The sequence below is a fragment of the Acomys russatus genome, chromosome 2 (assembly GCF_903995435.1).
Source record: "Acomys russatus chromosome 2, mAcoRus1.1, whole genome shotgun sequence".
Lineage (NCBI taxonomy): Eukaryota > Metazoa > Chordata > Mammalia > Rodentia > Muridae > Acomys > Acomys russatus.
Genome location: NC_067138.1, coordinates 106,513,330 through 106,538,229, shown reverse-complemented (window position 1 = coordinate 106,538,229; position 24,900 = coordinate 106,513,330). Strand labels below are relative to the sequence as shown.

General features: G+C 43.4%; 1 protein-coding gene and 1 pseudogene across 1 annotated transcript in view; one reads left to right on the top strand and one right to left on the bottom strand.

Moving 5' to 3' along the window:
- Jak1 (Janus kinase 1) overlaps window positions 1-24,900 on the top strand; it is a 129,213-nt gene that overhangs the window by 71,431 nt on the left and 32,882 nt on the right. Inside the window, exons 2-5 of the mRNA XM_051164747.1 lie at window positions 12,070-12,151; window positions 14,505-14,703; window positions 18,507-18,630; window positions 23,445-23,598. Of these exons, the coding sequence (XP_051020704.1) occupies window positions 12,146-12,151; window positions 14,505-14,703; window positions 18,507-18,630; window positions 23,445-23,598 (483 nt within the window). The 5' untranslated portion in view covers window positions 12,070-12,145. The remainder of the gene's footprint in view (window positions 1-12,069; window positions 12,152-14,504; window positions 14,704-18,506; window positions 18,631-23,444; window positions 23,599-24,900) is intronic.
- Window positions 21,072-21,172, bottom strand: LOC127207532 (uncharacterized; annotated as a pseudogene).

Sequence of the window (24,900 nt, the reverse complement as noted above, 5' to 3'; positions counted from 1 at the left end):
GAGATTTTTGAATCCTGATCATCTATGGGATAGTAGCTGCGCAAGGTTGTTGAATTAGGGTATAAATTGGAGGACCTTTTCTAATTACCTGCTCTAGATCCCAAATAATGGGACAGAGCCTATTAGATTTATTAATAAGATTTAGAGTGCTAGAACTGCATAGATACTTTATTCTAATCCTCTGTGCTAGTCTGGCTACTTCCCAGCCACATACCCTGATGACTTGCCATATCAGTCATGTCTGGGCTGCTTCAGGTCAGTCCTCATGGCTACGTTCTTTCTCTACCTCTTCTTTCTTCTCCTGTCACTCATGGTCCCTACCTGAGCCCCCTTGCCTGGGAATAGAAGTCCTGCCTACTGTTCTTTCTCACCCCGCTATAGGCTCTCCAGCTTCTTTAGTAGCCAATCGGAGGTAACTGGGGAGCAAAGTTTGCATAACATTGATCAATGAATGTGACAATGCCTGCATCTGGACTCCAACCAGAAATCAGGGTACAGAATTCAGCATCTGAATACACAGTGCACCAGACCAATGCCGAGAGATAAAATCTTTGTCAAGTGTGCAGATTAGAACAAAAGTGGGCTATGTTATGTAACTTTCACAAGAAGTGTCAGTTAGGGTCAATGACTTTATAATACAACTCAACGAAACAAGTTAATGCTGTTTCACATCCGTGTGAAACGCTGGACTCAAACTCATGATGCTTTTGCTTCAGCCTCCTGGGCTGGAGTTACAGGCATGAGTCACCTAGACAACTTTTGCTTTTTGTTTTGTGTGCTGTAAGATGAGAGAGATGTTAAGAACATTGAAGTGATGATGGGAGAAGGGAGTCCTGGTGAGAGTGACCATCTGAGAGAAGGAAGGATGCTGAGCTTACCTTTCCAGTTAGCAGAGATGGCGGAGACTGTTTTGCCACCTCTAAGATCCCTCTTCTTCAACAGGAACCTTTAGCTATACACAAGGATGTTCTTTGTAGTGATGACACCAAGGTGAGGCCATGCAAGTGAGTTCTGGACAACAAGACATCAAAGGAAATGATGGGTGGCAACTTTCCTAGAGGCTAGCTTCTGGCCTTTGCCTTTTTCTTAATCCCTTCTGAGATCGGTAGCCTGGAACAGGGGTGCTGCCAACTTAAATGATTAGGATAAAGACCATAGCCAGAGGATGGACCCACTGGATGCATCATGTCCACTCAAGGAGCTGATCTTTTTGAAATAGGTTACCATATCAGTGGTGGTGGGGAACCATATTCCTCTAGTGTTTTTGTGTGTGCCAAAATGAACATAAAATTATTGATTCAAACACTGTAGGGTGTACATTTAGGCGTGTAATTCATTGGTGCTAAGCGTATGCACAGTGCCATGTAACCATAACAGTCTTTCCCTTCCATAATTACCTGTTTGTCAAGCAGTCCCCTTCATTCTCTACTGTCCAACCCCTATGGGCACCTCAAAACTTGGCTCTGAATTTGACTACTCTAGATAATTAATTTAAACAGAGTTATAGAGTGTTGGACTTATTTCACAGAGCCTACATGATTTTGTAGCACGTTACCTGAATTTCATTATTTTGCACAGGTTAATGTTCCACTGTATTCATGTTATGCTGTTTATCTCATGCACGTCTCCTGGTTATCTGCTGGCAGACGTTGACTGTTCCTACCTCTTCAAAGATAGCTTGGCAACTTACTGAAATCCTGTGTCAAGATAGTTAGAAACAGGTTTTTGGCTTTTTCTTTTTAAAGGATGGAGGGCTGAAGATGCAGTGCAGTGGTAAAGTACTGGAATAGCAACTGTGAGGCCCAAGATTCAGTGCTGCTATGTATAATGCATATGATTGTATTTATATTTGTCCATGGAAATGAACAGTTAAGCTGACTTTGTTCTTTGATATTCTCTTAGGGTAACGCTCAGAAGTACAAGTGCCTTCAATAGTATTTATTTTGGTGGCATTCTGGAAGTTCTGGGATTTCATTTAGGGACCTGGGTTTTTGGTACGCATTTACAAACTTTGTACACAGCTATATTATGTGAGACATAGCTTCAGTGAGGGTCAGAAATCTTCACGCCTGGCTGGGCACTCATTAGAAAGCCTGGTAAGGTGATGAAACCTTCTTACATTCTCCTCGGAGACCGAATGAAACAGGGGAGGGAATGGCCGTGGTGAAAGCTCTACTAATTGCAGCCCCACTCCCTCCAGTTCTACTCAATGGAATTGGTCAGATTCCAAAGTTAAGACCTAAGAAGGTCTGAGAGAGATTCTGAGTTATCAAAGGTAGACAAAATTTTACTCAACACAATTTTTGTACACACAGCCATATTCAGAGATCTAGGAAGACCTCTATTGGTTACCTATAACATTGAATTCTGGGTAAGAAGCATCAGGTCTGTGTGAGCAGCACTGCTGAGTAGTAGATGTCTCATGTCCGTGTTAGGATAACTTATTGTAAAAATAATTCTGCAGTCTCCTCGGAGCAGCCTTCTGAGTATGCCTGGGCTGCAGAAGCCATAGAGGTTGAATCACCAGCTGAGGAATGCTGATTCCCTGCACTGTCTGTCAGTCCAGTCCCAGCCCTGCTCTTCAGTCAGGACAAAAGCTGTAGGAAAGTTCTGACTCATTTATACCTGTACTGTGACTCATAAAAAAAACCTCTAGCTTCTCATTTTATTTTATCCAACAGTTCCATGTGTGTGTGTGTGTGTGTGTGAGAGAGAGAGAGAGACACAGTAGGGTGAGTAAAGTTATAATTCATAAAATCTGCATATATACCCAAATAATTATTTGAGTTTAATTGCTGAGGTAACTTTTGTTGTCTCTCTGGGGCTGGTGCCAGGGGTAGATGGGAGCGGATTCTCAGCCATGGTAGTCATCTATGGATCTAGTGATGATGTAATATTTGAGAAGAAGAATGCCACTTTCGTACAATCGATCTTGAAGCATCCTGTGCATGTACCTGCTCTGTTACCTTGAGTCCTTGTCTTCACACAGCACACATGGGATTTGCTCATGCCTGAGATAGGTGCATGTTCTCATGAGGTAGATCTGCAGGGGAAAGGCCAGTTTCCTTAGTGGGGAATCTGCATTCCCCTGGAGCCTGGGCCAGCTCTCTCCCTTGGTTCTGTCCATTCTATGTATACCTCTGTTCAGCCTCCAGTCAGAGGTTTTACACTTTACCATTCTGTCTTCTTCCAATTTTTCTTGCTTGGAGTATTTTCCATAGTCAGCTTGTGTTCTCACAATGTTTATGTCCTCCCATCTCACTTCCTATGCTGTGGTCAGAGTATTGCATGCTTTCTGTGAGCCAGATGCTTTGCTAGACACATCTGTCTGCTACATATATGTTGTCTGTCTATCTGTCACTTACTGACCTATCGTGTGTGTGTGTGTGTGTGTGTGTGTGTGTGTGTGTGTGAGAGAGAGAGAGGAGAGAGAGAGAGAGAGAGAGAGAGAGAGAGAGAGAGAGAGAGAGAGAGAGCCTCTACAGAATTAAAAAGAAAATAGTATTATCCTTACTTGCAGGAGAAAAGTTTAATTGCAGAAAACTGAAAGCCACTTGAATCTAGCTGCCAAGGTTCTTTTTGACCTGACCAAATTCACCATGCTGGTTCTCCTCAAAGTCTTTTGGGTTTGACTACATCAGCACTGTCTGTGCTCACCGACAGCGTGCTGTTTTGTCTTGGTAAGGAGTGTTCTACATTTGGCAGTCAGTCACTTTGCCTCATTCTGAGGTGTGGCTTTGATGACTGTCACACTGTGTTCTGTTCATCCCACTAAGCTGCATGCTGACTTTACATGATGACTTTCTGTTTGTGTTACTTAAAGATGTCCAGGAGTCAGTGAGTTATGTCTCCTAGCTATATTTAGCCCAATTAGTCATTTACACCCTACCATAATATATTTTTCCACTAATTACTAAGTGTTCTTAGCAAATTATCCTTTGTCTTTTTCCTTTTACACTTTCATTCTATAGAAACTACAGACAAGGCACACAATGGCTGGGGTTTCTATCATTGTCTATCCTGTCCTTCGCCCCCAACCAAAAAGCAGGAAAAGTAAATGGAGTGGCTAGTCAATTGAAGGGTTGTCTGCTAGACAAAGGCTTTTGACAAGAGCTTTGGAGATAGGTATGCTGCAGACCTACGTGGAACTCACCACAAGGTCTCAACATGTTTTATTAAATTGGTTTTAATAAGTGCAGAGTGGAAAGTGTTTGTCTTGATGAAGGACAGATGCCTCTGGATAGCTTTTCTAGTTAGTTGCAAAGAAATAATTGAAGACTTCTAATTATGATACCACTTGCCATCCAGAAATTAAAACTCAGTGGCCCTTCCCATAGTTCCTGTTGATAACCACACTAGATTTTTTTTCTCCCTTTTCAATGGGAATATCGTCAGATTTGTGACCAGATGCAAACTAAAGAACTAGAAATTAAAGCTTGTTAGGTTCTGTGGGACTCATTGGGAAGTGACATGGGGCTCTGTTGGAAAGGTCGGAGTCTGGCAAGTCGAGATTGCCAACTGAGCTCGGTCTATTATGACAGACTCTCTTTCTCAGAGGCAGAACCTGGGTGTGTGGAAATACAGCATTGGTAAGGGTAGGGATAATTGGCAGAACTTAAAATGGAACTATAGTATGACCATAGAAGGTTAACTGTTTAGGAGGGGACACTGGTGGAGACTGAGTTCTCTTGTGCCCAGTTTCTACCCAGCCAGTTATGTTGTAGTGTTTTTAGCTTCATGCTGTGGGGCACCAGAGGAAGTATGGCTTGCTGTTTCATGCTCAGCTGGGCAGAGACACATATTAAATAAAGATGGGAATATGGGGCAAATTTTATTCTTTGTAACTTTGTTGAGTATTTTATACTAGTGATTTTCAAACTTTGTATGAATTCATGTTCATTAGTGGACTGTCAAATCTACCTCACATTTTAAAAAGTGTATTAGATGAACGAAAATAAGGTAACATTTAAAATAGTGACTAGCACACAGTGAAGATAAGACTTTATTTGTTTGCTTCCTTTTTGGATTTTTAAAACAGGGTCTCACTTTGTAGCCCAGGCTGGCCTCAAAGCTTACTGTGTAAGACCGGGAGGCCTTGCCTAAAGCAAGCAAGCAAGCAAACAAAACAAAACAAAAACAAAAACAAAAACAAAAGAAAGGGAGGCCTCAAACTCATGGCAAGCCTCCTGCCTCTGCCTCCTGAGTGTGGAATTGCTGGCATGAGCCACCTTGCCTGACAGAAGCTTCCTCCTATGAAGCCCATGAGTGTTATGTATTTCTCAATCCAGTCACAGTCCCTACAGAGTGAACTGTGGCTGTGCTGTAGGAATGGGCATGGCCTAGAGGGCAGAAAGGGGTCTCAGCTCTGCCTGCTGTGGTCGGCTGGAGGCCTGACTGTGTTCCATATTGCACCAGTGTCATCTGCTCAGAGCTCTGCCTGCAATTTAAGGGTGGCACCTTGGGCTGTGTGTGTGGTTCAGTGGTGGAGGGTGTTTGCTTTGACTGGGTTTAATCTCCAGCCTGGAAGAAAAAGAAAAGTATAATCATAAACATTGATCATAATTTCTTGACTGAGAAGTGCTTGGAGTCTCTAGAGGCAAAACTTTTTTTCCACTTAATTTTCTCTTTTTATTTTTAATCCAAATATATTTTGAGGCAGTAGTCAAGGTCCTTTAGAACATAGGCTGAGTAGACATTATGTTTGGGGTTTTCCAACAGGTGATCTATCTGCATTGCTTGCCTGTTCTCCTTAGTGGTCTTCCACAAGCTTCAGGGTTGAGGTGCTCTGCTTTCTCCTTCTGGGTACTAAGTTTTCAGGGCATGTGCAGGAAGCAGAGTCCCCCGCTGGTGATGGCAGATGACCCACGGTGGTGGTGGCAGCAACGGTGGCCTTCCCTCAACCCTCATTCTTACTCTCACTACTCAGAGAAATAACTACCTGAGAATGCCAAGTGCCTAAAGTCATGGTTTCCTTTAGGCTTTGCCAAGTAAGCAAGGCTCTTTGTCCTTGGTTTCATGACAGTGCCGAAGTTACATTAGTGAAAAATTGTGTCAACTTGTGGCACAGCACAGTTTTTCACATTTGCTTTATCCCTTGCCCCCCAGATGTATACACTTGTTCATTTGAATGTGCGCATGTGGGTGTGGAGGGCAGAGGTCAGCTCCAGGCATCACCTCACCTAGGCTGGCCAGTGAGTGTCTCAGTGTCACCTCTCTGCACTCCTTCTGTGATTGCCTTGCAGCCATGCACTGCCTTGCCCAGCTTTTACAGGGGTACTGGGAATCTAAACTGAGGTCGCCATGCTTATGCAGCAGACACTTTTGATAATGAGCCACATCCCCTTTAAATCTAAAAAAATTTAAAGCCTTGAGTAAATTTAACAGAAACTGACCGAATGACTGTAAAGCTTTTAATGTTAACATAACATTAGGGAAATCTCCAATCATCATAACAATTGTGCAGAATAGTCAGCTTTGTAATTACTGTTTTATGTTGGAAACAGAAACTCAGAGAGGTTAAGGAAGTATGCAAGGTCACACAGGAAGTATAAGATCTGATTGGTTAGCCCAGGTTGGGGCGACTAGAGAGAGGCCCAGAGCTCTGACTGCTTCCATCTGTAGAGACTTAGAGCTCATCCAGTACTTTTTCACCAAGTAGAACTTGAATCCTGAGATCTTAGGAGGCTTACTGGCTAATGCATGGCCATTTTGCACCCTCCTGCACTTTTCCATAACATCCACTGTTTCCTGTTTTTTTCTATGAGCTCCTCCCGGGTACTTCTGGTCTAAACACCTGCTGGTACTATGCTAGGGATTTTCCTTTCTTCTGGCCCATTTCTAGAACAGTTGCATACCCATCTTCCTGTACAGTTTTGATTTTTCCAAGCTGGGAGCTGCTCCTCTCCCAGGTGGCTTCCCAGACCCAGCCTCACATCATGCCTTCTTGGTTGCACAGTCCCTGCTATCAGTTTTGACATCCGACAATGCCTCTTCCAGATGCTGAGGCTCCTGTTTGTCTTATCAGTTGGAAATAGACCTAAAGGTTTTGCTGTGCATGCATGCAAAGTCTCTGCTCCTGTTTTGTCTGTAGATCCCTTGCAGCCTGCATCTTTTCCGGAAAGGAAGGAATTGCCAGCACGGGCACTCACTGCACACTCATGGCAGTTGATCATGGGACTGGGCTAAGCCAGGACTTTTCATCTGTGGAAGGGACTATGAATCCCCAATGTGGTCAAAGATCCAAAAGCGCCTTTTAGGGACAAAACATGTAAATACAAGCTAGGTTTCATTGTTATGCTGCAGGGGCTTCACAAGTACGTTTGATGAGTGTTTAGGAAGTGCTGACGGAAAGACTAGGTGTCTGTGTCCATCCGTCATCTGCCTTCCAGTCCCATACTCCTGTTATAGAGATAAGGCCTCATGTGGTCTAGGCTATTGGAACTTGCTTTGTAGCTCCGGGTGGCTTCAGCCTCATGAGCCTTCTGCCTCTTCTTCCTAAGTGCTGGCCTGACAGGCTGTGCTGCCAGGCCTGGCCCTGCTTCCTCCTTTTGAGTATCCACTTCTGCCACCATATTTTTGACTTCGAGGAAGACAGTGGAAATGGCTTCACTAAATCTTATCATGGCCTCTGTAATAGCATTATAGATACATTAGTGGTAATTAGTTTAAAAGAAGGAAAAGTAAAGAAAAATCGAGCTGCATAGCATCTTGATGCAGTGTGGCTTTTAGGAAGACACTGACTGACTTTAATTAAACAAAGTACTGTTTGCTCAATCAGAGACTTCCTCTTTAGCTAAAGCAGGCTCTCTGGAAACAAGGCAGAGCCCGACCCATTGACTTGGCATTGATCATTTGTTCATCCCTAGAAGTTTATTGTAAACGAAGAGGCATTTACTGTTGTGCGGTATTCCTGGAATCGCTGCTATAGTTAGAAGTGAGTGATTCTGTGTGACAGGAATGGCATATAGAAAAGCTATAATTCTGACTCGCTGACAGGAAAAAAAAGTACAAGTTTTGTATTTCTATTATGTCATCCTTTTGGCTGGAATCCAGCGGCTTTACAGTATCTTGCTATGCTCTCAGCAGAACATTACGCAGGTCTCGGCAAAGTGCTGGGGTCTTGGGAGAGACAGAGAAAGTCTCTCTGTGGTGCTGTGGGTGGGAGGCAGTGGTGGTGCAACTGGAAGACAGCAGATGGTTTTCCTGACCCATGTGTGTGAGGACCTTAAGAAAGCTTCCTGTCCAGGCAAGGTAGGCCTGTGCTGTGTAACTGGAGTACTGCTGTGTGTCCAGGGTGGCAGTGGTGCTGGAGCTGTGGGCTGGAGCACACTCAGGGTGGGACAGTTTAATGACTTTGCTGCTCTTGTTTGTTTTGAGACAAGGTCTTGCTATGCTGACCAGGTTGACCTCAACTTACTTTCTAAGCTAGGCTGGAATTTGTAATCTTCTAAGCCTCCTGGGTGCTGGATTATAGGCCTATACCACCACACCCAGTTTAATGGCTTTTTTTTGGACAGTTCTTTTAGAAGGCTTGCAGTGAGATCAGTGTGCTGGGTGGATATTAGACTGAAAACTACAGGGGGGCGGGGGAAGAGGAGACTGGGGTGGTGGTGATTGTAGGATGATTTCTTGCCCTGTGGAAAGGGTAAGGTCCTTGAATCAGGAGCCACACATTAGGACTCTTCTCACTCATACTGATTAGCTAAACATAGCTCAGACTTTCTACAGATTGAAGAGCCACAATTTACTCTGTCGTAAACTGTGAAGTCACTTTGTGCACCTTGAGGCTCCTCCTTCATTGGAACTGCATCACTAACCATAGTCAGGAGACAGAAATTATGGCCAATATCAAGAGTATGCTGAGAGTTGAAGTCTGTTGGGTGCTTTATGTGTGATGTTTAGCTCCTGCCAGTCCTGTGAGATAAATGCTATTTTTATCTCCTCACTTGGGCTGGGAATATTGAGGTTCAGGGATGTTAAGTAATTTGCCTGCGAAGCCAGATTCAAGTGGTCCAGGTCAGTAGGACTCCAGCCTTTGTAACTACCCCTCAGCAGGCTGGACTTCAGAATGTGGGACCAGGCTTCTGCTTATTCGGTGGCTCTATCCAGCAGCTTCCCAGCCAAGACCGCTCAAAATTTTATATATGAATTATGTATATTTCATTTTCTCTTGAGTTTTTCAACATTATGTTGAAACTTTCTGCTTTAGAAAGGTTTTCGATTACTTAAAATAACTCATGGTAGATAAGACAGTATTTTTTTGGTCTGAAACTCAGTATTTAGAACAGGCTAGACTTTAACTCAAAGAGAGTCTCCTGCTTCTGCCTCCCAAGTGCTACGATTAAAAGACATGCACCATAGCGCCTGACAAGACGGTGTCTTTAGTGAAAATTCCAAACACATGCAATGTTTAATTTAGATTCTAACCATTTTAGCCATCACTCAGTCTTTTTGCTACACACATCTGGCAATGGACTTTGGCTTAGACGCACTCTGATGATAACATTCTGGAACAATACAACTGTCTAGTTCAGTCTCTGTTTTGCCCTCCATCTAAAACATAGTCATCTCCTACACAAATATTAACACTTTAGGAGCCATCTGGATTGTCATAGAGAAATTGCTGGAGCTTTGCCTGTTTGGAAATCATTTTGAGTTGGGTGTGTTCTCACAAAACTGTTTTGTTTGTTTTACTTGTCCACCAGTCAGAAACTATCAGAGCTGCTTGCTGCTTACATAAAGATAAAGAATTTGAGAAATCTATAGAACTTCTCTGATTTCTCCCCTGCATAAACCAGGACCTTCAGACCTGGGCTACACGGTAACCCTCTGTCACTGAGTGAAAACTACTTCTTCTTGCCTGTGTAGTAAGGGGAAGAGTTCACGCCTCTCACCAGGCACTATGGGTTGTTCAACTTTATTGCTCCTATTTGCTAAGCTTCTTGACATTCATTTGAAATCCCCAGTGAAGGGTGTTTTTAAATGATGTTTTATGACTCCTGCTGGTCTGTTTTTCTGGCACTGAAGACTTTCTGTTGTAGTAAGACACACAATTTGGTTTCCCAAACCAGTGTGTAGATTTTGCTCCTTTTCTGCTTTCTCTACAAGTGATCAGGTAAGTCATGGGCTGCCTTTTTTTGACAGTGCTTCTTGCATGAAGCACTGGACAAATGGAACAACAGAATTACTTGGCATCATAAACAGGTCAGCCATCCTTTCTTGTAAGTAGATCCACAGTGCTTTGAATAGCTTAGTACAGGTCCTAGCATGTCTCTTAAATGCTGTGCGACTTATTTTTTATTATTAGAATGTCAGTTCTCTGAGAGTTCATTATATTAACTGAGCAGGCAGAACATCAGAGTAAATTGTGTACTGTCTAAGAATCCTGTAGCTAACTACGGTCCTCAGAGTTCAGGCTGTCTCCCTGATCTGAGCTACCGTACTGTCTGCCCAACAGTACTGGAGGTGAGATACACTGATTCAGGGTAGTGCTGTTTGCAGCAGATAACAAGAGTGGTAAACCAAACTAATCATGGTTATAGGTTGTCAGGACTGGTTGTAGGAGCAGGTTAGTGACTTTTGTCTTGCCTTAAAGCTTGTGTGAAGCCCAGAGAAATTCTGACTCTTCAGATTAAGTAGTGCATGGCCCAGTGGTACATATTGAAAAGCTTTAAGTACTAAAAAGGATTATGCAATAGTTCCCATGGAAGTAACTTTGGCCTGGCTGGACTATTAAAATCTCTGCTGCTTTAAAGGGCTCTGAGTCTCTGAGGCTTTCCTGGTTTGGGGCACGTTTCTTTGTGTTTGAAAGCAGAGTTCCTGGTCAGGGTTCTTAGCAAGTTTTGTCCATGCAGCTGTGTTCTTAACAAGTTTTACCCATTCCCTGTGTGAAAAGGAACAGGTTGCCAAATCAAAGTTGTCACATCAAAATTCACACTCTTATTTCTTGCCTGGCCTATGGTCATTACTTTTTAAAAACTTATTTTATTTTCTGTGGATTGGATATTTTGCTTGAGTATATGTTTGGGCATCTTGCATCTCAGAGAAAGGTATCGGATCCCCAGCAACAGGAGTTATGGATAGTTGCATGACACATGTGGGTGCTGAGCACTAAACCCAGGTCCTCTGCAAGAACAAATGTTCTTAACCACTGGGCAATCTCTCCAGTGTCCACCATCATTACTTTTACTAAAGCCTCTGCCATTGCAGAAAGGATTCTTCTACTGTCTCTAGCCTGTCACCAAGTGGGTGAGAGGACACAAGAGGTAGCACGCTGTAGCCCTTACTCTCCTGCTCTTGGGTTTTTATTTGTGTTGCTTTCCGTGGTGACGCTATGAGGTGGAGAGAGCTACTGCTACCCCAACTTCATATTTCGCTTCCTAGTCTCTGTCTGCTCTGTACTGCCCAGGGCTGCACTTCTGCAGATTCTGGTAAGATATGCTTAGTAATAAAGAGAGGCCAACTTTGCATCCCTAAGTTGATAGCTGTTTGTTGACAAAACTACTTTTTAGGAATGAGCACCTTTGTCACCTGCACTGTCACTCACTGTCAGGAGAGAGGTGTTGAGAGCTGTTCTTAGGACAGAGCACTTTACACCAGGGAGCAAAAGTTCTGCCTTCTTTTCTTGGCGCAATGAAATATCTTTGACCCTGGGTGTGGTGGCACATGCCTTTAATCCCAGCATTCGGGAGGCAGAGGCAGGTGAATCGCTGTGAGTTCGAGGCCAGCCTGGTCTACAAAGCAAGTCCAGGACAGCCAAGGCTCATAGAGAGACCCTGTCTCGAAAAACCAAACAAAAAAAAACCCAAAAAAACAACAACAAAAAACCCACCAAAAAAACAAAAACAAAAACAAAACAAACAAACAAACAAAAAACAACAACAACAAAAAACCTCATCTTTGATTTTTCTGCGTAGGTTGTCTGTGCTGATTTAGTGTCTCTTTCAGTCATCACCGTTCTTCTAAATGCATTTCCTTATATATGTAGATTCTGCTGTTTCCTTAATGAAAATACTCTCTTATTTTCAAATCTAATTACCTCTTATTTAATTGTTTGATTTTTGTCTCTAGATCAGGTCTGAATGGGCTTTGGAAAGTAAAGAAGAAAATCCGGTCTGCTTTCCTGGGATACTGGACAACCGAATAAATGCAGGTATGCACATTTGCCTTTCTCTGTTGTTTTCAAAATAAGTAGGGCCTCACTTTGTGGCCCAGACTGGTTGTGAATGTGAGATTCTCCTGTCTCAGTGTTGAGATTAGGGCTGTACTATTGTACCTGGCCTTAACCTGTGACCTTCAGCCTGTAGTACTGTCTGTGCTCTGGCCTTTATGTCTGCCTGTCTGTCTGCCTCCCAATTAGCCTCTCTGCCTGTCTACCTATTTAATCGGTATATTATTCATTCCCAGTGTTGGGTATGCTGGCTTAAACAATCTGTTGACCCCGAAGCCTCAGAAAGTAAAGTTTTCTTGTAATCTCTCCTGGATAGCACTACTGTTAACAGTGTGTCCTCTGTTCCTCTAGGCTGCTGTGCATAGTGCATTACTCCAAGGCTCCTAATGCACCTGTTATGCTCTTTCACTTCGTGTTGTACATGTTGGTTATGTGGTTCTACGTCTTCATTTTAAACTGCTGTGGAAAAACATTGTACAGTGTGCCCTCTCTTGTCAGAAGTTGTCAGTGGGTATTTCTTTCTGTTGCTTATAGCACTGTGATTTGTACATAAACAGTTTGTGTGGCTACATGATTATTTCTTTAGAGTTAAGGTATAGCTTATAGTCTTTGAATTCGTCTTCTGTTGTGTCCACAAAGAATCTCTAAGATAGTGGTTTGTTTTTTGTTTTCTTTTGTTTTTGTCTTATGCTGGCTGTGAAGCAGGCTTAAAATACTGTTGACTTCCATTTTGTTTTTTCAGGGTGATCAAGTTAGAGTCTAAGTGCTGGGCTTTCGCCTGCTTATGTGAACTATAGAATAAGTCATTTACTTAGTCTTTGCCCTGATTTCAAGTAGATTCTGGCTTTTAGATTATTTGGGATATTATAAATTAAAATGGAATCCCTTTGATTTGTAACAATGAGACCCATACCTGGCCGGGGTAGGGGGGTTATTCCCGTTCTTCACTTCCTATCACCACAGCAGACTAAGCAAATGGATTTGGTGCTGAGGGCTATGACCGGATGTGCTGTGTAGGACTCTTCGTGTTTGGGGATTTATCCTTTTCCAAGTGCCCACTGCATGCAAGCCTCTGTACTTCATACTGTACATCATACAAAGATGAATTTAGCTGTTATGCTCAGGAAAGTCACAGCAGACAGCCAAGTACATATGATGGCCATATTACCTTGTGGCTAGTGTGACACGTTTGGGAGCACAGGAGAGATGGCATCCAGCTTAAGGGTATAGTGGGGGCTTAGTGAAGGCTTCTTGGAGGAAGTGCTAGTTCTAGCTAGTGTGCTGGTTTCTAAAGAGGATTGAACTTTGCCGTGAAAGCTAAGAGATGAGTGTATTTCTGTAGTGGGATCAGTATATGTGAAGACAGCACCGCGAACAGAACGGGTGCGAGCCAGGGGACAGAGCTACCTAGTGGCTTGGGTTTCAAGCAGCTAGGAGAGCGAGATGGGGTGAGAGGGCCAGCCACCTGGGAGATAAGGGGCTGTTTCAGTTTGAGACTAGTCTTCAGATAATGGGCACCTAGTGGAGCATCTGATCTGTGTTACAGAGATAATACTTGGGCGCTTAAGTGAAGCTTGGGCTGGCAGGAAGGAAGCAGGTAGTTTGGGGGCAGGAAAATGGTTGGGAGGTCACTGGTGTTGGGCAAGGGCTGGAAGGATAGGTGGGGTTCCCCTTGCTCTTTTCCCCCGTTGCCCTTGCCCTAGACTCAGTGCCTGGGACTGCTCCTTTGGCCCAGCCCCACTTGTTTTGAAGGCCTTGTGAGTGATTTTCTTGCAAAGACTTACAAGATGCCTGTCCTCTTGCTCCCTCCAGGTGACAGGGATCTGTTCCGGTCATCACCTTTCATGGCCTTTTCGTGTGATTATAAGAATGTATAAGTGGCAGTCACATGGTGTGCACTGCCTCAGATGAGGGCACCAATACTGAGACAACGTGGTCTGTGTCTTCACCAAGTTTGCTGTTCTGTAATGGAAAGACCGAGTCTTTCCGTAGGTTACTTATAAGTTATGTGATTCCAGCAGAGGCAGTAGTAGTCTAATTATGTGCCAGCACTTTATCGTCGGTGACTCCAGATGAGAACTTGTTTTTCAACTAGTTTGCAAATAAAGAAAGAAAGGAAATCATGCCTAACCTCATTCTGATTTCCAGAATATGGTTTGACTGCTTAGTTACTGTGCATAATTAATTATTTCTATAGTTTCATCTCTTATAAGCCCTCACCTAGTTGATATTCAGAAAGAAAAAGGGTAGACGTTCTCATCCAGTATCACAGGTGCCGGCTTCATAGCAAACAGCGCGTGGAATGACTGTGCCGTCTTATCTTCCTTCCCCACAGTATCTAAATATAAAAGAGGACTGCAATGCCATGGCTTTCTGTGCTAAAATGAGGAGCTTCAAGAAGACCGAGGTGAAGCAGGTGGTCCCTGAGCCAGGAGTGGAAGTGACCTTCTATCTGTTGGATAGAGAGCCCCTCCGCCTGGGCAGTGGAGAGTACACCGCCGAGGAGCTGTGCATCAGGGCCGCCCAGGAGTGCAGTGAGTACTGGCTGCCAGGCTTGGGCTTGGAGTGGTGCATTGTCTAGAAGTACTTGTGGAGTCTCTCCTCTTTTTATTTCTTCTGAGAACAAGGTGTACGTTTTGGAAGGAAAGATTCTGCCTATTTCTTAATCTTGGACTTTTTCTTCTCACTGAAACGTGGTGTATTTCTTTCTCCTTTATCGTTTATGAGCTAGCTATAGAATACCAAGGAATGGCCCTTGCTTTCTGGGAGTCTCAGTCTTGGGGACAGCCTCAAAGCTGTATTTCTCCTGACAGCCGAGTATGTGCTGGGATTGCACGTATTTACCACCACATCCAGACAAAGCTCGATTCTCTTTTCTTTCACATCTCTGTAATTGGAATGACATTAACACTAGCTGAGATGCTGTGTAAAGCACCCAGTGCAAGTGCATGAAATCAGTAGTACTATTTCCTAATGTGTTACTTGGTTTGTTTTCTCCATGGGTGCCAGGTTGAAGTGAGAATCTTAGGGTTGTCCTCTGGCTTGGCCATGCTAAATTGTGAAAAGGACAGTAAGGCCGTTCATTGTCTCTTTTAAAAAGTTAGATTTGTTTATGAAAATGCATGTGTTTGAAAATGCCATGATAAGCCTTTGTATGCTAACCTGAAAATTAATTAAAACACACACACAGAGAGAGAGAGAGAGAGAGAGAGAGAGAGACGAGAGAGAGGAGAGAGAAGAGAAGAGAGAGAGAGAGGAGAGAGAGAGAGAGAGAGAGAGAGAGAGAGAGAGAGAGAGCCAAAGGACCTAACAAGATAAGTGTCCTTTCATAATCCTTCCCACATGGAGGTGCATAGTGTTTACCTACCTAATTTTATATGAAAGTAAAGAAAGGCCATAAAACCATAACACAGCCACATATCTCACCCACCTAATTTACTGAAGTTCATTGGAATATACACTTAAAGCAGGTGGATTTTAGAGTTGTTAATTGTATCCCAAGAAAGCTTTATGGAAAGAAACATAATAACTCTTCTTATAGTGATGAAGTAACTCGCTATGATGCTGGAGAGCCTAGTCCATGCTCTGCCTATGGCCTCAGCTGTGAGAGCAGCATTGTGGGAGTGTTGTAGACAGTTTAAGATCTTGCTAGTAATGTAGCTTGTCTGGAGGATGTGCTTACTTCCTAGTACACATCTTTCTGCCTAAAGTGCTTTATACTCCGGAAGACCAACAAATGGGAGAGGCTTAGGTTACAGGGAAGAGTGGTAGGCTCTTACTAACCCAGTAGCACGTGGGATGAAATGGCTGAACTCTGTGGACTATGGGAAAGGGAAGTCATATTTTTAAGTAACTCTTGCTAGACAGTAGTTTGTCAGGGTCTGACAATAGGGGTGTTTGTTCCTCAGCCCAGTGTGTAGAGAATGGATGATATTTCTTCTGTTAACTTGAAAATACATGAACACTGAATGTTACAGATTATAGTAAGTGGTGTTGGGACAGTGTTGCTTTCCTCGTTTTTCACCCAGCTGTGCTAAAGTTGTTGTTTTTGTTTGTTTGTCTGTTTGTTTTTAGTTTTCATTGCTTCAACCCCTTAGTAGTTTGCATCTCAAGTCTGCATGCTGTTAGCTGTATAATCTTGAATAAGAGTGAACAGCAGGAGGCCATAGTTTGCTATATTGTAAAATGATAAAATAATACTATTTCATTTAAGTATCAGGGAGATTACAAGATAATAAAGGGGCTAGGCAGTGGTGGCACACACCTTTAATCCCAGTGCTTAGGAGGCAGAAGCAGGAGGATCTCTGTAAGTTAGAGGCCAGCCTTGTCTACAGAATAAGTTCCAAGCCAGCCAAGGCTATACAGAGAAACCGTATCTTGGGGGGGAGGGGAGTTAGTAAAGAGCTCAATAGGGGAAGGCGTCTGCAGTGTGTCTTCAATCCCCAGGACTCAGAATATAGAGTGACAGTATTTGGAAGGAGAGAACCATTTCCATAAAATATCTCTGACCTCCACATGTGCACCATGAAATGTGCATAGCCACACATATATATTATACACACAGGCACAATAATAATAAATAAATAAAAGAAAAAAGTGTAATGCTAATCTGATGCCTGGCATGTAGTGTTTAGCAGTATTGTTGTTATTTGGTACTTTTATATAAAAACATATCTTTGCTTTACTTGTTTCTTGCCAGTTATGGGTATGTGTGATGTTAGAGTTAGACTCATTGTAAAATTGCAGACAATGTCACAATTACATATAGATTATGCTTCAAATACGTACATGCACATTCAAATGAGGAGATATATAAAGAAAGGCTGAGTTTCTAAGGCCATCTTTCCAAGACCAGTTTATAAGCGCAAACCTGGAGCATACCCAAAGGGTCCTGGTGTCACAGGTGCAAACCTGGAGCACACCCAAAGGGTCCTGGTGTCACAGGTGCAAACCTGGAGCACACCCAAAGGGTCCTGGTGTCACAGGTGCAAACCTGGAGCACACCCAAAGGGTCCTAGTGTCACAGGTGGAAAGCTGTTGGCTCTTGTTACCAAAGGAATATGTGACTGAAAGGAAGACTTTCTTCTTTGTTTCCTTTTTCTTTTACATTTCTTTGTGTGTGGGTGTGTATGTGTGTGTTTGTGTGTGCGTGCACATGTGTACGCACATGCATGTGTGAGCACAAGTGTCGAGATCAGAAGATGACTTGCAAGAATTGGTCCTCTCCTTCTACCGTGTGGGCTCCAGGGATAGCACGAAGGTCATCTGGCTTGGTGGCAAGTGCCTTTACCCGCTGAGCTATCTTACTAGCCCCAGCTCCCTCTTTGTTTTGAGAGGCACAGGTTGAAGTGATGGAAGAGGACTTTGAGATGCCCAGGCACTTGTAACGTCTCAACCCAGGGGAGAAGCTGTGAGGGCAAGAAGTGGTCTTGTCAAGTCACTATTGTTTCAGGAGAAACACTCTTTTTACTGGGATGAGGTGGGGGGGGATGTTAATTTAAGTTTACTATCTCTTAGTTTGAACTTTGGCTAGAGCTGAAGATGTCAATAACAAATGATCGTTGGCATTCATATCCCTTCATTCTTCTGCTTGGACTACAGGTGTGTGCTGTCTCCTGATGGGCCAGCAGCAAGGTGCTTCCCAATCTGGCTTTCCCACTAGTTATTATTAAAGGAGCAGGTAGTGGAGTGGGAAGGCACAGTACTATTGGGCCAGCTTTGTTAAGAGATCTTCTTGCTTGTTAATGCTAATAAATACATTTATGATAGTGTACAGAGTACTTAAGTATATTTAATTATTAATTATAATACATTTTAATCACTGACAAAAGTCACTTTGTTTATTGATTATCCTAATATGCAGTTTGTACGCTGGCCAGGAACTTCTTTGCATGCATGATGTATAATCACAGTATCAGAATTGTTTAAACAAATTATAGGAAACAGATTGAGGAATTCCTACCTTCCTCAGACATTTCTTGCCTTGTTGTGATTAAAAAGGCACAGATCAGATGGGGTCTCTGGGCCTATTTCCGAGATTGCCTTTTTATCTTTTAATCAGAATTTGGTAAGACCCCTGTAATGAGAAATGTATCAACTTTTATTTTTAAATGGCTTTAATTTGGTTTGCCAGGAGCTACACAGTACATACTCCTGGGGAGCTGTGGTTCTTGAGTGATTGAAACGCAAGTGAACATAGTTGAGAGGTGTATCTGCCCTGAGCGGATGCAAGGGGCCTAGATTGTTTCTGGATAGGAGAATTCTTTATTGTTGGATGTTAGTCTTTGGAAAGAGAAGGCCAGGTGCATCTGCCTGTAACACTGTGCTCTTCCCACAGGTATTTCTCCTCTCTGCCACAACCTCTTCGCCCTGTACGATGAGAGCACCAAGCTCTGGTACGCTCCGAACCACATCATCACTGTGGATGACAAAATGTCTCTCCGGCTCCACTACCGCATGAGGTACAGCACACAGAGCTGGTGCTTGGTTTCCTCATGTTACCTGGGGCCCTGAGTCACTTAGGAAGAAGTACTATTGTCATTTTATTTGCTTGTTATGAGAAGGGACGTCTTTCATGTTGGAGAGTAATTCAAAGTGAATTTGATCACCTCTGCTATATTTTATAAACATGATGAAAGAGTGTTTAGATAGAATTCAAGCCCTCTAGCAAAGTTTTCCACATGCTGAGTAATGGTTGTAAGTTTAACTTAGTGGGTTTTAACTAGCTCTTTAAAAAACAACAACAAGAAATCATATACACATATATGTATATATTAAATATAAATATATTTATAATTTAAAATATATTATAAAATATAAATCCATACTATATATGGTATCTTGTCTTTTAATATATAATACACATTATACTTTATATCCTAAGTTTATTTTATTTTAAATCTTTTGAGGTCTAAATTATATATGTATGTACTAAGTTATAATATAATATATATTTCCTATTAAAGGTTGTGGCTCAGAAGCACTCTGTATACCACCTGAAGAAATAACAGAAATCCTCAGTCTTGCTCTCAGGGAGTGATGCTTTGATCCACTGCTGAGAACTTTGGGCTCTCATTGGTTTTATGCTCTTTTTCTTCTGATGGGCACTTGACTTTTTCCCATGTTGCAAATTTTGTTAAATATCCCAAGGCCACATAGACAGTTGATGCTTCCATCGGTGCAGACGTTTGGCTTTGTAACTGCACTTATTGAGTAGCTTCTGTAGAACTAAAAGTATTTTAGATAACAGTGAAGCAGAACTAATGTGTGTTTAGCCATGAAACTTATAAGTAGGTGGGGCCCTATCTGAAAAGGATATTGACTTTGTAAATATGATCGAATCGGTAGATCAGCTCAGATGCTAAAAGGGTACCAGACCATGCTGGAAACACCTTCCAGAGTCTCTGGTCTCTGTAGTACCCCAGCTGCCACCTCCCTTTGCGTTTTGATTATATCACCATTCCAGTCTGTGGGGAGAGCTGTGTGTCCTGTGTGTCTTACCCCAGGTTGAGAGGACTCTTTAGATCCCCAACTGAGCCTTCTCTCTCTGTTTTGATTTGTTTTTCTCTGGTTTTTTTTTTTTTTTTTTTTGGTTTTTCGAGACAGGGTTTCTCTGTGTAGCCTTGGCCATCCTGGACTCACTTTGTAGACCAGGCTGGCCTCGAACTCACAGCGATCCGCCTGCCTCTGCCTCCCGAGTGCTGGGATTAAAGGCGTGCGCCACCACGCCCGGCTGTTTTTCTCTAATCTTACTTCCCACAGCCTGGGGCTGGTTCTGAGATCACAAACGTGTATAGACTTGCAGCTGGAACCCTGGGCAGGGGCATGCCCTTGAGTTTTGATTCTTTCCGGGTAGGCGGCTAGACTTGAGTCCATTATGGCAGCATTTGGCATTTATAAGAGACCTGTGCTTGCCTGACGCAACTCTCCCATTTTTCCAGTGGGAAAGCTGATGAACTGCAAAGAGCAATGAGCTGGTAAAGTGTTCCACACCTAGTAACCCACCCTGGCAGTGCTGCTGCGGGTGCTCATCTTCCTTCATTGGTTACCCACGGTGTTTAGCTGATCCCCTTTGTGTTAGCTGCCAGGAAGTACACCAGTTCTGTCACCTCCACTTTATACCTGCCAGTGTGCTTCAACAGGATGTTGCTCTCTTACCACGGTCTCTTTGAAGTTGGAGAAAAAATACCACCCTAAGCTCAGCCATTCGCATTAGAGCAGTCTACAAAGAGCTTGAAAGCTGGTAATCTAACCAGTGAAGGCGATGCAGTAAGAAAACAAGTGCTCGTGACTGTTTTAGTGACATCCTGGCCCTGGTTTAGGAAATACTCTTGCACACATTTTCTGTTTTTACTTAATTATTTGAATGGTTATTTATGATGTATGTTCATGTAAGCCAGTCATATTCTTTACTTGTTTTCAAGAAAGGAAAAAACCCTTATAAGCAAGATAACTTCTCAGTAAAATGAAACTTTAAAAACTTTTATTGAGTACATTGTTTAAGTGCAAACTTAGAGTTATTTCTCTGCCATTTTCAAGGTGTATCTGGTTCATCTGTTGCACTCTCTTCCCCCATCCTGAAAAGGAGTGTGGGCTATATGAACATTGCGCTTACCCCCGCTTGTTTTTAATTCTCATCACATTATCAGGATTGATGTATACAAAGCTCAGTAAACAGCTCGCTCAGTATTTTTTTTTTTTTTATCTTACAGTAAATTGACAGTTTTGAGAATTTTATGGTTACATTGGAGCTGGCCTAGTCAATAGAGAGCTTGTGAGGGCTTGAATTTGGATCCCCACCCAGCACCCACATACAAAGCATGGTGGCATGTTCCTGTTTCTAGTTTTGCTTCATTAGCAATTAATAAGTTGTTAATATTGGTGACCATACTTTATTTTTAAGTCTAGTCTGTAACATTTCTCAGATTTGTGTGTCACCTTGCATTGGGACAATGCTAATATTCTCTGTATTGTTGTGATTTTGGTACTGAAGGGAGCACCCTCCCCACCAAGGTATCTTGCCAAGTTGCCTAGGCTAGCCTTTAACTTGCAATCTCTTTCTGCAGAAGCCTCTCAAATACTGGAATTGTAAGCACTTTGCTTACCAGTGTAAAGATGTTTGGTCCTACATGAATGTGACAGGATATGATGGGTTGGACGTTCAGAGAGTACTTGTCCTCAGTGCTTCTCTCAGTAGGCCTGCAGGGAGCGTGCCATGGTGAACTTAATGTTTGTAGCCCTGTTATGGTCCTTAGCTACAGAATTTAGCTGGCCTGTATGCCTTCAGTCAGAGCCCTGGTAGAACCCTTGTAGCTGGTGCAGTAGATCACTCCTTACTTCCAGGGAAGAGTGGAGCCTGACCTCTGCTCTCTGGTGTGCTCCGTTCCTCCTGTGAGGAGTCCTGTAGTGACTGGGGCCACATAAACACAAGCTACAGCAGTTCTGGGTCCCCTTGAGCTCCTATTGCGATGGGAATCCGGTCTCCTAGCATGTGCATGGGAATTAAGGGAATAATCTACCATCCTCTTTGGAGACCTGTAGTAGTGTGTGCAGCTTGTGGTTCTTCTGGGTACAAGGTACACTACGCAGTCAGTCTCCCAGTTCTTTTCATGACCTACAGAGAAGACAGTTTGTGTAAACCACTGAAAGCTGCAAAATACTGATTTCGACCTTCAAAGTAACATTTCCATCCTTTCTTCTCCATGTTGATTGCTACTCCTTGAGTTTGCTCATCATTTGTTGTTTGTCTGTCAAGCACATATTTAGCACCTGCTATGTGGCTCTGGGGATTTGGTACTGAGCAAGACAGCTGTGGCCTCTGCTGCCCAGGAGCACTCACTTTGCCCACACTGTTTCAAGATGTTCCTGCTTGTTTCCTGGCCACTTCAGCCCATCTTGTTCTTGCAGAAGCATCTTGCCTCATCCATGTGCCTGCTTACTGTTTGTGTTCTAGAGCCAGGCACGTTCACCTGTAGCCTGGAGGTTGTGTGCACCCTAGGATAATTATGAAGGTATCTGTCCAACACATTTGTAGATGATAATGTCCTGTTGCAACATCAAAAGGCTTAAACTCTAGTGTGGCATTTATTATTTGTGACAAGTTACCTACTAAACATGGTGTTAAGGACTCACAGTGTCATCAGGGGTCCATGAAATGTGTACGCTTCATTTAAAAATCACAAGAAGCTGAGTTTAAGTCAGGTTGTAAAATCTTGACAGATATTTATAGAGGAAAAGAGAAGTGTGTGGGGACTGTGAAAGCTGCAGTGTAGTTCTGCTTATGACATGAGTCCCACTTCCTGTTGTTCTGTGTTACTGTGGGGCAGGGAACTCACAGAGGGCAGAGACTGCCTGAGAGCCCTCCGGCCCGGCCTGGCCTGGCCCTATTCTTGTCTGACTTTAACAGCAGCTCTCTAGAGTGGGAGTTGTTCATTGCTTCTCAGTGACATGGTTGTTTTTCTGTCAACTTACTGGCATATTTGACAGGGAGCCCTAGACAGAGCTGAGTCTGCAGCCTGAAGACAGCTGGGCTAGAGTAGCTCAGCCACTCTCACACAGCTCAGAACACAGCCTGTTTTCTCAGCAGGTGGCAGGCCAAAGTGGCAGTGAGTCAGGCTGGGAGTGTTAGGTCACCTCACCTTGATGAACTTTAGTTTTCCTCATCTGCATAGAGGAAACAGTGAAGTCAACCTGGAGGTATTGCTGTTGGGATTAGGTGGCATAAGGCCTTGCCATGCTGTTCACTTGGAGCATGTCAGCACACCTGATGTTTTGTATTTCTCTTTAGAAGCCATACTCATTGTAAATACATCACCAGTTCAATTACAGCCAGCCGAGACCTAAGAAACACTACCGTATTAGTGTTGACTGTAGGACAGAACTTGATTTCAGACATGGTGGAGCTGAATGGAAAGATATTAGGAAGGACAGCCAAGCAGGACTAGAGCTGTGAAGTAGCTACTGGTTGTAGGGGTTTTGTTTTTGTTTGTTTGTTTTTTAATCTGGGGAGGTGTCAGAAGAGTTGTCCTCTGATCATTAGGACATTACTTTAGCCTTCTGCCCCAGAGGAGGTGCTGAAGGTACAGTGACCGCACATTTGGGAGAGTGAGAAGGGATCCTGGCTCAGGGTGGTAAGGGTTGTGGGTGCAAGCCTTCTGTCTCCAATTTCCTCAAGGCAGTTCAGCCTCAGTGTGAGCCTCTCTGGGTAGACATCTCTCCCAGGCCTTCAGTAAATGGCCTCCTCCACCACAGTTGACATTGTTTTACTGTCTTTTAGGTTCTACTTTACCAACTGGCATGGCACCAATGACAATGAACAGTCTGTATGGCGACATTCTCCAAAGAAGCAGAAAAATGGATATGAGAAGAAAAAGATTCCGGAAGCAACCCCACTTCTTGATGCCAGTTCACTGGAGTATCTGTTTGCACAGGTTAGGAAACCTAAATCAGGCCTGGAGTTTATGGGGAGTGTAAGGCCTCTGCCGCTGTACTTGGTTGTGCTTTATCACCTGATGTGTGATATTCTTGCCCAGGTGACTGGGGAAGGCAGTGTGTCAGCCAAGGAGCTGGCTCCCAGTATGTGCTTTCCAGGTCAATCACTTCTCTTTTATTTCCTCTATTTTCTGCCACTTTGTCATCTGTCATCCTACATGAGAGGTCACAGAGCAGCCATTGAGGGAAAGTGTAGCAGTAGCGAGGCCAGGAGAGGTTAGAGGTGCCTGGAATTGCATTACTCTGGGATAGCTAACATTTTTGATGTGATGCTTCCTGATTTCAATGTCTGCCTTCTGTTAACACCATGTACACAGCCTTTGGAAACACCATGTTGTCCATGTTGTTTATAGACCGCTTCTTTATTCATCAGCTTTCATCAGCATCTCATTTTTTCAGATACCCATTACAAATACTGGTCTGGCTAGTTGGTGATATGTACGTGCAGTAACAGCATTTTGGAGGCAAAAGGCAGAGGCATAAGAACTATAGCAAAGTCGAGGCCACCCTGGTCTGTACACACGCACTTACACACTCACACACATAGACACACTTATTTCCAGGACATCCATGGCTATATAGTGAGAGCTTGTCTCAAAAAGACTTATCTTCAGTGGTTTCCTATCAGTTCATTTATGTAGGATGATTTACTGGGTGTCTGTGTCTTCTTGCTTTATCAGTTGTATTAAGCACTGGGTACTTAGGTAAAATGCTACAGTTTCTGTGTGACCTATTGTATACTCAAATTAGACAACAGGAAACAGTGAGTTCGTAAATGATACTGCAGAAGAAGTCCTGAGGGCTGGTGTGATGTCTCAACCTGCAATCCCAGCGCTTTAAAGTCTCCTGTGAGTGTGAGGTCAGCCTGCTCTGCACAGTGAGAATCTGTCTTAGAAAAGCAAAAACAAGAGCAGAAAGGGACAGCCTTTCCAGATGGAGCCTGTGGAGCATTGTGAATGGGGAGATCTCACTAAGAAAGGAAGAACATGGCTTCCTCTGTGCTAGAACCTCACCTTCAGCAAGGCCAGTGGCAGTCACTTGAGCTAGTTGTTAGAGTATTCATAGCCAGGCTCTCCATCTTGTCCCAAGGCCTCAGCTTCAGATATTTTCTGCTCATCAAGCACTGTCGCTGTAGATTCCACCCCACCCCCCACCCCCTTCAAAACCTTGTGGAACTGGCCAGTGACCTTTTTTTTACCTGAAAGAAAAAAGTCCGATTGTGGACAGAAGAGGAACTGTAG